This window comes from Oncorhynchus keta, chromosome 1 (assembly GCF_023373465.1).
Source record: "Oncorhynchus keta strain PuntledgeMale-10-30-2019 chromosome 1, Oket_V2, whole genome shotgun sequence".
NCBI classification, from domain to species: Eukaryota; Metazoa; Chordata; class Actinopteri; order Salmoniformes; family Salmonidae; genus Oncorhynchus; species Oncorhynchus keta.
In genome coordinates, this window is record NC_068421.1 from 93,921,314 (window position 1) to 93,934,705 (window position 13,392).

General features: G+C 43.3%; 1 protein-coding gene and 1 long non-coding RNA gene across 3 annotated transcripts in view; both read right to left on the reverse strand.

Moving 5' to 3' along the window:
* Window positions 1-13,392, reverse strand: part of zgc:103559 (Allantoinase, mitochondrial) — a 31,460-nt gene that overhangs the window by 2,991 nt on the left and 15,077 nt on the right. For both annotated transcript variants that reach the window (XM_052466705.1, XM_052466701.1), the window contains 2 exons: window positions 11,962-12,148; window positions 4,443-4,581 (listed from right to left, as the gene is read on the reverse strand). In XM_052466705.1, the coding sequence (XP_052322665.1) occupies window positions 4,443-4,581; window positions 11,962-12,148 (326 nt within the window). The remainder of the gene's footprint in view (window positions 1-4,442; window positions 4,582-11,961; window positions 12,149-13,392) is intronic.
* LOC127908412 (uncharacterized) lies at window positions 5-1,574 on the reverse strand. Its single transcript, XR_008067130.1, has 3 exons — window positions 1,392-1,574; window positions 767-841; window positions 5-368 (listed from the first exon to the last, which is right to left on the reverse strand). It is a non-coding gene; the product is annotated as an uncharacterized LOC127908412 (long non-coding RNA).

Below are 13,392 nucleotides of genomic sequence, written 5' to 3' on the forward strand. Positions count from 1 at the left end.
AGTGAGAGACAGACAGACCTGAGATAGTGAGAGACAGACAGACCTGAGATAGTGAGAGACAGACAGACCTGAGATAGTGAGAGACAGACAGACCTGAGATAGTGAGAGACAAACAGACCTGAGATAGTGAGAGACAGACAGACCTGAGATAGTGAGAGACAGACAGACCTGAGATAGTGAGAGACAGACAGACCTGAGATAGTGAGAGACAGACAGACCTGAGATAGTGAGAGACAGACAGACCTGAGATAGTGAGAGACAGACAGACCTGAGATAGTGAGAGACAAACAGACCTGAGATAGTGAGAGACAGACAGACCTGAGATAGTGAGAGACAGACAGACCTGAGATAGTGAGAGACAGACAGACCTGAGATAGTGAGAGACAAACAGACCTGAGATAGTGAGACAGACAGACCTGAGATAGTGAGAGACAGACAGACCTGAGATAGTGAGAGACAAACAGACCTGAGATAGTGAGAGACAGACAGACCTGAGATAGTGAGAGACAGACAGACCTGAGATAGTGAGAGACAGACAGACCTGAGATAGTGAGAGACAGACAGACCTGAGATAGTGAGAGACAGACAGACCTGAGATAGTGAGAGACAGACAGACCTGAGATAGTGAGAGACAGACAGACCTGAGATAGTGAGAGACAGACAGACCTGAGATAGTGAGAGACAGACAGACCTGAGATAGTGAGAGACAGACAGACCTGAGATAGTGAGAGACAGACAGACCTGAGATAGTGAGAGACAAACAGACCTGAGATAGTGAGAGACAAACAGACCTGAGATAGTGAGAGACAGACAGACCTGAGATAGTGAGAGACAGACAGACCTGAGATAGTGAGAGACAGACAGACCTGAGATAGTGAGAGACAGACAGACCTGAGATAGTGAGAGACAGACAGACCTGAGATAGTGAGAGACAGACAGAACAGAGATAGTGAGAGACAGACAGACCTGAGATAGTGAGAGACAAACAGACCTGAGATAGTGAGAGACAGACAGACCTGAGATAGTGAGAGACAGACAGACCTGAGATAGTGAGAGACAGACAGACCTGAGATAGTGAGAGACAGACAGACCTGAGATAGTGAGAGACAGACAGACCTGAGATAGTGAGAGACAGACAGACCTGAGATAGTGAGAGACAGACAGACCTGAGATAGTGAGAGACAGACAGACCTGAGATAGTGAGAGACAGACAGACCTGAGATAGTGAGAGACAGACAGACCTGAGATAGTGTGAGACACACAGACCTGAGATAGTGAGAGACAGACAGACCTGAGATAGTGAGAGACAGACAGACCTGAGATAGTGAGAGACAGACAGACCTGAGATAGTGAGAAACAGACAGAACAGAGATAGTGAGCGACAGACAGACCTGAGATAGTGAGAGACAAACAGACCTGAGATAGTGAGAGACAGACAGACCTGAGATAGTGAGAGACAGACAGACCTGAGATAGTGAGAGACAGACAGACCTGAGATAGTGAGAGAGAGACAGACCTGAGATAGTGAGAGACAGACAGACCTGAGATAGTGAGAGACAGACAGACCTGAGATAGTGAGAGACAAACAGACCTGAGATAGTGAGAGACAAACAGACCTGAGATAGTGAGAGACAGACAGACCTGAGATAGTGAGAGACAGACAGACCTGAGATAGTGAGAGACAGACAGACCTGAGATAGTGAGAGACAGACAGACCTGAGATAGTGAGAGACAGACAGACCTGAGATAGTGAGATAGAGATAGAGATAATACATACTATAGCATGGGAGAGGGAGAGCTGAATACATACTATAGCCTGCTATGTGTGGTATTAATTGTTTGAATGGGTCCAAGATTTTCCGGGGGGGGGGGTTACGATGCTTTGGGGTGATAAACCTAACAAGACCGTGTTCCAAAGCATGAGTTAATGTTTCTGTTTCTATACGGTACCAGGGAGAGATGACCACCAGGGCCAGATGACCACCAGGAAGAGATGGCCACCAGGGAGAGATGACCACCAGGACCAGATGACCACCAGGGCCAGATGACCACCAGGGCCAGATGACCACCAGGGCCAGACCATGATCTCTACACAACGAGAACAGTTTTTTATTTTTTTTTCACAGTAGATACCGTCTTCTGTGCATTATAAGTATCTTTCATACAAATCTTAACCTTGTGACCCATTCCATACATCTGTTGTTTGTCATGTATCTTGAAGAGGGTGTATCTTGGCTATAAAAGACCTTTGTACCTTTGTCTCGGGGCTCTCAACGAATCATCTGAGGGTGATTCATTCGACCAGCCATTGTTATCGTAGAGCACTCAATCGATTCACTTTATATATGTGTGTTGTATTGATTTGGTCCCTTATTAATAAGTGAATAAAGATTTAGTTTAACTATAACTCTGACTTGTGTGATATGTTCATCTCTCCTCATTTGATAGTAAAGAAATGAACCACCACACGAAGCCAGGAGTCTTTGATCAGATCTCTTCTCTGTTCACTGTCACTGGCCAGTAAATAATTAAACTGTCTTGTAAACTAGCGCTATATTTTATGCTTATCTCCTTGTGGACTTTGTCGTGTAGCAGGAGACTGGATTAGTAGTAACATCAGGAGCAGAGTTTAGAGTTTAGAGAGTGGATCTCACTGGATCTTTAATGGATCTCTAATAGATCTCTATTGGATCTCTACTGGATCCACTCGATCTTTATGATTAATTTATGGTATATGAAAATATATAAATACGTTTTACAGAACAACACGATAGATTCCTTTTTGTTTGGTGCCTCTGACAGACACATAGAAATATAATCTATTAGAATATATTATATTTCTATGGTTGGACTATTATATTTCTATGGCTGGACATTAGGGATCTATGTTTTATTTATTTGACCTTTACTTAACTAGGCAAGTCATTTAAGAACAAATTCTTATTTTCAATGATGGCCTTGGAACAGTGGGTTAACTGCCTGTTCAGGAGCAGAACGACAGATTTGTACCTTGTCTGCTCAGGGATTTGAACTTGCAACCTTCCGGTTACTAGTCTACTGCTCTCACCACTAGGTGGTGCCCCGCCATGTGTAACTACTCACACAGAAAATCCTATATATAGATGGCAAGGTATGGCTAATAGCTAATGGATCTCTACTGGATCTCTACTGGATCTACTGGATCTTTAATGGATCTATAATGGTTATCTACTGGATCTTTAATGGATCTTTAATTGTTATCTACTGGATCTCTACTGGATCTATAATGATTCTCTACTGGATCTTTAATGGATCTATAATGGATCTCTACTGGATCTACTGGATCTTTAATGGATCTCTACTGGATCTACTGGATCTTTAATGGATCTATAATGGATCTCTACTGGATCTTTAATGGATCTATAATGGATCTCTACTGGATCTTTAATGGATCTATAATGGATCTCTACTGGATCTACTGGATCTTTAATGGATCTCTACTGGATCTACTGGATCTTTAATGAATCTATAATGGATCTATAATGGCTCTCTACTGGATCTTTAATGGATCTATAATGGATCTCTACTGGATCTTGAATGGCTCTCTAATGGCTCTCTACTAGATCTCTAATGGATCCACTGGATCTGAAATGGATCTCACTGGATCTTTAATGGATCTTTAATGGATCTCTATTGGATCTCTACTGGATCTCTACTGGATCCACTGTATTTTTAATGGATCTCTAAGGGATCTCTAATGGATATCTAACGGATCCACTGGATCTTTCATGGATCCACTGGATCTCTAATGCATCTCGAATGGATCCACTGGATCTTTAATGGATCTCTACTGGATCTTTAATGGATCTCTACTGGATCCTTAATTGATCTCTAATGGATCTCTAAGGGATCTCTACTGGATCTCTAATGGATCTCTACTGGATCCTTAATTGATCTCTAATGGATCTCTAAGGGATCTCTAATGGATCCACTGGATCTTTAATGGATCTCTACCGTGCTTTTACACCTGCATTGTTTGCTGTTTGGGGTTTTAGGCTGGGTTTCTGTACAGCACTTTGAGATATCAGCTGATGTACGAAGGGCTATATATAAATACATTTGATTTGATTTGATTTGATTTGGATCTCTACTGGATCTCTACTGGATCTCTACTGGATCTCTACTGGATCCTTAATTGATCTCTAATGGATATCTAATGGATCCACTGGATCTTTAATGGGTCTCTAATAGATCCACTGGATCTCTAATGGGTCTCTAATAGATCCACTGGATCTTTAATGGATCTCTAATGGATCTCTAATATATCCACTGGATCTTTAATGGATCTCTAATGGATCTACTTGATCTCTAATGGATCTCTACTTGAGCTATACTAGATCTTTAATGGATCTCTAATGGATATCTACTGGATCTTTAATCAATCTCTTATTGATCTCACTTACCGAACTGTAAGGAGGAGATCCCTCCCCAGGCCTGAGTGAAATCCCCACTGTCCAATCTCTTCAGGTCTGGTGTGCAGGGGGAGTGATCTGACACAACCATGTCAATCTGACCAGACTTCAGGGCAGACCACAGCTGCTCCTGGAGGGGTAGAAGGTAATGGGACGTTTTAGATTTTTTAATATATATTTTTTTTATCTAACCTTTATTAAACCAGGTAGACCAGTTGAGAACAAGTTCTCATTTACAACTGCGACTTGGTCCAGATAAAGCAAAGCTGCGGGACAAAAACAACAACACAGAGTTAATTAACATAAACAAACATACAGTCAATAACACAATAGAAAATCTGTATACAATTTGTGCAAATGAAGTAAGGAGGTAAGGCAATAAATAGTCAAAATAATTACAATTGAGCAATTAACACTGGAGTGATTAGATGTGCAGATGAGGATGTGTAAGTAGAAATACTGGTGTACAAAAGAGCAGAAAAAAAAATAAAAAAACAAATAAGGGGATTAATTTGGTAATAACCATCATGTTCAGTGTGGATGGGTGACTGGCCCCCTGTGTTAACTTCTGTTATATAATGAGATGGGTGACTGGCCCCCTGTGTTAACTTCTGTTATATAATGAGATGGGTGACTGGCCCCCTGTGTTAACTTCTGTTATATAATGAGATGGGTGACTGGCCCCCTGTGTTAACTTCTGTTATATAATGAGATGGGTGACTGGCCCCCTGTGTTAACTTCTGTTATATAATGAGATGGTGTGGATGGGTGACTGGCCCCCTGTGTTAACTTCTGTTATATAATGAGATGGTGTGGATGGGTGACTGGCCCCCTGTGTTAACTTCTGTTATATAATGAGATGGTGTGGATGGGTGACTGGCCCCCTGTGTTAACTTCTGTTATATAATGAGATGGTGTGGATGGGTGACTGGCCCCCTGTGTTAACTTCTGTTATATAATGAGATGGTGTGGATGGGTGACTGGCCCCCTGTGTTAACTTCTGTTATATAATGAGATGGTGTGGATGGGTGACTGGCCCCCTGTGTTAACTTCTGTTATATAATGAGATGGGTGACTGGCCCCCTGTGTTAACTTCTGTTATATAATGAGATGGTGTGGATGGGTGACTGGCCCCCTGTGTTAACTTCTGTTATATAATGAGATGGTGTGGATGGGTGACTGGCCCCCTGTGTTAACTTCTGTTATATAATGAGATGGTGTGGATGGGTGACTGGCCCCCTGTGTTAACTTCTGTTATATAATGAGATGGTGTGGATGGGTGACTGGCCCCCTGTGTTAACTTCTGTTATATAATGAGATGGTGTGGATGGGTGACTGGCCCCCTGTGTTAACTTCTGTTATATAATGAGATGGTGTGGATAGGTGACTGGCCCCCTGTGTTAACTTCTGTTATATAATGAGATGGTGTGGATGGGTGACTGGCCCCCTGTGTTAACTTCTGTTATATAATGAGATGGTGTGGATGGGTGACTGGCCTCCTGTGTTAACTTCTGTTATATAATGAGATGGTGTGGATGGGTGACTGGCCCCCTGTGTTAACTTCTGTTATATAATGAGATGGTGTGGATGGGTGACTGGCCCCCTGTGTTAACTTCTGTTATATAATGAGATGGTGTGGATGGGTGACTGGCCCCCTGTGTTAACTTCTGTTATATAATGAGATGGTGTGGATGGGTGACTGGCCCCCTGTGTTAACTTCTGTTATATAATGAGATGGTGTGGATGGGTGACTGGCCCCCTGTGTTAACTTCTGTTATATAATGAGATGGTGTGGATGGGTGACTGGCCCCCTGTGTTAACTTCTGTTATATAATGAGATGGTGTGGATGGGTGACTGGCCCCCTGTGTTAACTTCTGTTATATAATGAGATGGTGTGGATGGGTGACTGGCCCCCTGTGTTAACTTCTGTTATATAATGAGATGGGTGACTGGCCCCCTGTGTTAACTTCTGTTATATAATGAGATGGTGTGGATGGGTGACTGGCCCCCTGTGTTAACTTCTGTTATATAATGAGATGGGTGACTGGCCCCCTGTGTTAACTTCTGTTATATAATGAGATGGTGTGGATGGGTGACTGGCCCCCTGTGTTAACTTCTGTTATATAATGAGATGGTGTGGATGGGTGACTGGCCCCCTGTGTTAACTTCTGTTATATAATGAGATGGGTGACTGGCCCCCTGTGTTAACTTCTGTTATATAATGAGATGGTGTGGATGGGTGACTGGCCCCCTGTGTTAACTTCTGTTATATAATGAGATGGTGTGGATGGGTGACTGGCCCCCTGTGTTAACTTCTGTTATATAATGAGATGGTGTGGATGGGTGACTGGCCCCCTGTGTTAACTTCTGTTATATAATGAGATGGTGTGGATGGGTGACTGGCCCCCTGTGTTAACTTCTGTTATATAATGAGATGGTGTGGATGGGTGACTGGCCCCTGTGTTAACTTCTGTTATATAATGAGATGGTGTGGATAGGTGACTGGCCCCCTGTGTTAACTTCTGTTATATAATGAGATGGTGTGGATGGGTGACTGGCCCCCTGTGTTAACTTCTGTTATATAATGAGATGGTGTGGATGGGTGACTGGCCTCCTGTGTTAACTTCTGTTATATAATGAGATGGTGTGGATGGGTGACTGGCCCCCTGTGTTAACTTCTGTTATATAATGAGATGGTGTGGATGGGTGACTGGCCCCCTGTGTTAACTTCTGTTATATAATGAGATGGTGTGGATGGGTGACTGGCCCCCTGTGTTAACTTCTGTTATATAATGAGATGGTGTGGATGGGTGACTGGCCCCCTGTGTTAACTTCTGTTATATAATGAGATGGTGTGGATGGGTGACTGGCCCCCTGTGTTAACTTCTGTTATATAATGAGATGGTGTGGATGGGTGACTGGCCCCTGTGTTAACTTCTGTTATATAATGAGATGGTGTGGATGGGTGACTGGCCCCCTGTGTTAACTTCTGTTATATAATGAGATGGTGTGGATGGGTGACTGGCCCCTGTGTTAACTTCTGTTATATAATGAGATGGTGTGGATGGGTGACTGGCCCCTGTGTTAACTTCTGTTATATAATGAGATGGTGTGGATGGGTGACTGGCCCCCTGTGTTAACTTCTGTTATATAATGAGATGGTGTGGATGGGTGACTGGCCCCCTGTGTTAACTTCTGTTATATAATGAGATGGTGTGGATGGGTGACTGGCCCCCTGTGTTAACTTCTGTTATATAATGAGATGGTGTGGATGGGTGACTGGCCCCCTGTGTTAACTTCTGTTATATAATGAGATGGTGTGGATGGGTGACTGGCCCCCTGTGTTAACTTCTGTTATATAATGAGATGGTGTGGATGGGTGACTGGCCCCTGTGTTAACTTCTGTTATATAATGAGATGGTGTGGATGGGTGACTGGCCCCCTGTGTTAACTTCTGTTATATAATGAGATGGTGTGGATGGGTGACTGGCCCCCTGTGTTAACTTCTGTTATATAATGAGATGGTGTGGATGGGTGACTGGCCCCCTGTGTTAACTTCTGTTATATAATGAGATGGTGTGGATGGGTGACTGGCCCCCTGTGTTAACTTCTGTTATATAATTTATATAATGAGATGGTGTGGATGGGTGACTGGCCCCCTGTGTTAACTTCTGTTATATAATGAGATGGTGTGGATGGGTGACTGGCCCCCTGTGTTAACTTCTGTTATATAATGAGATGGTGTGGATGGGTGACTGGCCCCCTGTGTTAACTTCTGTTATATAATGAGATGGTGTGGATGGGTGACTGGCCCCCTGTGTTAACTTCTGTTATATAATGAGATGGTGTGGATGGGTGACTGGCCCCCTGTGTTAACTTCTGTTATATAATGAGATGGTGTGGATGGGTGACTGGCCCCCTGTGTTAACTTCTGTTATATAATGAGATGGTGTGGATGGGTGACTGGCCCCCTGTGTTAACTTCTGTTATATAATGAGATGGTGTGGATGGGTGACTGGCCCCTGTGTTAACTTCTGTTATATAATGAGATGGTGTGGATGGGTGACTGGCCCCCTGTGTTAACTTCTGTTATATAATGAGATGGTGTGGATGGGTGACTGGCCCCCTGTGTTAACTTCTGTTATATAATGAGATGGTGTGGATGGGTGACTGGCCCCTGTGTTAACTTCTGTTATATAATGAGATGGTGTGGATGGGTGACTGGCCCCCTGTGTTAACTTCTGTTATATAATGAGATGGTGTGGATGGGTGACTGGCCCCCTGTGTTAACTTCTGTTATATAATGAGATGGTGTGGATGGGTGACTGGCCCCCTGTGTTAACTTCTGTTATATAATGAGATGGTGTGGATGGGTGACTGGCCCCCTGTGTTAACTTCTGTTATATAATGAGATGGTGTGGATGGGTGACTGGCCCCCTGTGTTAACTTCTGTTATATAATGAGATGGTGTGGATGGGTGACTGGCCCCCTGTGTTAACTTCTGTTATATAATGAGATGGTGTGGATGGGTGACTGGCCCCCTGTGTTAACTTCTGTTATATAATGAGATGTTGTGGACGGGTGACTGGCCTCCTGTGTTAACTTCTGTTATATAATGAGATGGTGTGGATGGGTGACTGGCCCCCTGTGTTAACTTCTGTTATATAATGAGATGGGTGACTGGCCCCCTGTGTTAACTTCTGTTATATAATGAGATGGGTGACTGGCCCCCTGTGTTAACTTCTGTTATATAATGAGATGGTGTGGATGGGTGACTGGCCCCCTGTGTTAACTTCTGTTATATAATGAGATGGTGTGGATGGGTGACTGGCCCCCTGTGTTAACTTCTGTTATATAATGAGATGGGTGACTGGCCCCCTGTGTTAACTTCTGTTATATAATGAGATGGTGTGGATGGGTGACTGGCCCCCTGTGTTAACTTCTGTTATATAATGAGATGGTGTGGATGGGTGACTGGCCCCCTGTGTTAACTTCTGTTATATAATGAGATGGTGTGGATGGGTGACTGGCCCCCTGTGTTAACTTCTGTTATATAATGAGATGGTGTGGATGGGTGACTGGCCCCCTGTGTTAACTTCTGTTATATAATGAGATGGTGTGGATGGGTGACTGGCCCCCTGTGTTAACTTCTGTTATATAATGAGATGGTGTGGTCTATGTTAGTCTTCTATTGTCTGTATGTACGCAGTCTCTCTGTTTATTTGCACTTTCTCTGTGTCTCTTGTTTTCATTTATTAATTATACATTGATTATATATACAGTACCAGTCAAAAGTTTGGACACGCCTACTCATTCAAGGGTTTTTCTTTATTTGTACTATTTTCTAAAATATATACGTTTGTGGTTACTACATGATTCCATATGTGTTACTTCATAGTTTTGATGACTTCAACTATTATTCTATGATGTAGAAAATAGTTAAAATAAAGAAGAAGGTGTACCTGGTTAGATATCCCTCTGATGAGAGGTGTACCTGGTTAGATATCCCTCTAATGGGAGATCTACCTGGTTAGATATCCCTCTAATGGGAGATCTACCTGGTTAGATATCCCTCTGATGAGAGGTCTACCTGGTTAGATATCCCTCTAATGGGAGCTCTACCTGGTTAGATATCCCTCTAATGGGAGATCTACCTGGTTAGATATCCCTCTAATGGGAGATCTACCTGGTTAGATATCCCTCTGATGAGAGGTCTACCTGGTTAGATATCCCTCTAATGGGAGATCTACCTGGTTAGATATCCCTCTGATGGGAGGTCTACCTGGTTAGATATCCCTCTAATGGGAGATCTACCTGGTTAGATATCCCTTTGATGAGAGGTCTACCTGGTTAGATATCCCTCTAATGGGAGATCTACCTGGTTAGATATCCCTCTGATGGGAGGTCTACCTGGTTAGATATCCCTCTAATGGGAGATCTACCTGGTTAGATATCCCTCTGATGAGAGGTCTACCTGGTTAGATATCTCTCTAATGGGAGATCTACCTGGTTAGACATCCCCCTGATGGGAGGTCTACCTGGTTAGATATCCCTCTGATGAGAGGTCTACCTGGTTAGATATCCCTCTAATGGGAGATCTACCTGGTTAGATATCCCTCTGATGGGAGGTCTACCTGGTTAGATATCCCTCTAATGGGAGATCTACCTGGTTAGATATCCCTCTAATGGGAGATCTACCTGGTTAGATATCCCTCTAATGGGAGATCTACCTGGTTAGATATCCCTCTGATGAGAGGTCTACCTGGTTAGATATCCCTCTAATGTGAGATCTACCTGGTTAGACATCCCCCTGATGGGAGGTCTACCTGGTTAGATATCCCTCTGATGAGAGGTCTACCTGGTTAGATATCCCTCTAATGGGAGATCTACCTGGCTAGATATCCCTCTAATGGGAGATCTACCTGGTTAGATATCCCTCCGATGAGAGGTCTACCTGGTTAGATATCCCTCTGATGAGAGGTCTACCTGGTTAGATATCCCTCTAATGGGAGATCTACCTGGTTAGATATCCCTCTAATGGGAGATCTACCTGGTTAGATATCCCTCCGATGAGAGGTCTACCTGGTTAGATATCCCTCTAATGGGAGATCTACCTGGTTAGATATCCCTCTAATGGGAGATCTACCTGGTTAGATATCCCTCCGATGAGAGGTCTACCTGGTTAGATATCCCTCTAATGGGAGATCTACCTGGTTAGATATCCCTCTAATGGGAGATCTACCTGGTTAGATATCCCTCTGATGAGAGGTGTACCTGGTTAGATATCCCTCTAATGGGAGATCTACCTGGTTAGATATCCCTCTAATGGGAGATCTACCTGGTTAGATATCCCTCCGATGAGAGGTCTACCTGGTTAGATATCCCTCTAATGGGAGATCTACCTGGTTAGATATCCCTCTAATGGGAGATCTACCTGGTTAGATATCCCTCTGATGAGAGGTGTACCTGGTTAGATATCCCTCTAATGGGAGATCTACCTGGTTAGATATCCCTCTAATGGGAGATCTACCTGGTTAGATATCCCTCCGATGAGAGGTCTACCTGGTTAGATATCCCTCTGATGAGAGGTCTACCTGGTTAGATATCCCTCTGATGAGAGGTGTACCTGGTTAGATATCCCTCTAATGGGAGATCTACCTGGTTAGATATCCCTCTGTGAGAGGTCTACCTGGTTAGATATTCCTCTGATGAGAGGTCTACCTGGTTAGATATCCTTCTGATGAGAGGTCTACCTGGTTAGATATCCCTCTGATGAGAGGTCTACCTGGTTAGATATCCCTCTGATGAGAGGTCTACCTGGTTAGATATCCCTCTGATGAGAGGTCTACCTGGTTAGCTACCCCTCTGATGAGAGGTGTACCTGGTTAGATATCCCTCTAATGGGAGGTCTACCTGGTTAGATATCCCTCTGATGAGAGGTCTACCTGGTTAGATATCCCTCTGATGAGAGGTCTACCTGGTTAGCTACCCCTCTGATGAGAGGTGTACCTGGTTAGCTACCCCTCTGATGGGAGGACAGCATTTGAACTGTGTGGCCCCAGCAGGGATGTGTTCAGCAGACAGGCTGAGGTAGTGATGGGTGGTCTCCACTGTCAGAGGGGCTCCGGCCTGCTTCGCAGCCTGGATCAGAGCCAGGGGCTGGGCAGAGGACAGGTGCACTATGTGGCAATGCACCCTTGAGAGAGACATACACAGTCCACATCAGAGCCCAGGGCTGGGCAAAGGACAGGTGCACTATGTGGCAATGCACCCTAGAGAGTTAGAGATAAAACCTCTATACGTTTGAAATGTTACTACTTTTGTTTTATATACAAATTGTCAATAAATAGAATGTTGAGAAAACCAGGAGAGATACTCAGAGGGGCATCTCTAAAACCTGGTTGCTGATCTCTAACGATTAGATATGAACTCAAACAGCAGCACAGTACATAACACAGCTTAGTAGTAGTAGTAGTAGTAGTAGTAGTAGTAGTAGTAGTAGTAGTAGTACTGGTAGTAGTAGTAGTAGTAGTATCAGTAGTAGTAGTAGTAGTAGTAGTAGTAGTAGTAGTAGTAGTAGTACTGGTAGTATAGTAGCAGTAGTATTATCAGTAGTAGTAATAGTAGGGATAGCAGTAGTACTGGTAGTAGTAGTAGTAGTAGTAGTAGTACTGGTAGTAGTAGTAGTACTGGTAGTAGTAGTAGTAGTATGAGTAGTAGTAGCAGTAGTACTAGCAGTATCATAGGTAGTAGTAGTAGTAGTAGTAGTAGTAGTAGTAGTAGTAGTAGTAGTAGTAGTAGTGGTAGTAGTAGTAGTAGTAGTAGTAGTAGTAGTGGTAGTAGTAGTGGTAGTAGTAGTAGTGGTAGCAGTAGTACTGGTAGTAGTAGTAGTAGTAGTAGTAGTAATAGTAGTAGTAGTAGTAGTAGTAGTAGTAGTAGTAATAGTAGTAGTAGTAGTCATAGATATAGTAGTAGTAGCAGTAGTAATAGGTAGTAGTAGTAGTAGTAGCAGTAGTAGTATTAGTAGTAGTAGCAGTGGTAGTCGTAGTGGTAGTAGTAGTAGTAGTAGTAGTAGTAGTAGTAGTAGCAGTGGTAGTAGTAGTGGTAGCAGTAGTACTGGTAGTAGTAGTAGCAGTAGTAGTAGTAGTAGTAGTAGTAGTAGTAGTAGTAGTAGTAGTAGTAGTAGTAGTAATAGTAGCAGTAGTACTAGCAGTAGCATAGGTAGTAGTAGTAGTAGTAGCAGTAGTAGTAGTAGTAGTAGTAGCAGTGGTAGTAGTAGTAGTAGTAGTAGTAGTGGTAGTAGTAGTAGTAGTAGTAGTCATAGAGATAGTAGTAGCAGTAGTACTAGCAGTAGCATAGGTAGTAGTAGTAGTAGTAGTAGTAGTAGTGATCGTAGTGGTGGTAGTAGTAGTAGTGGTAGTAGTAGTACTAGTAGTAGTA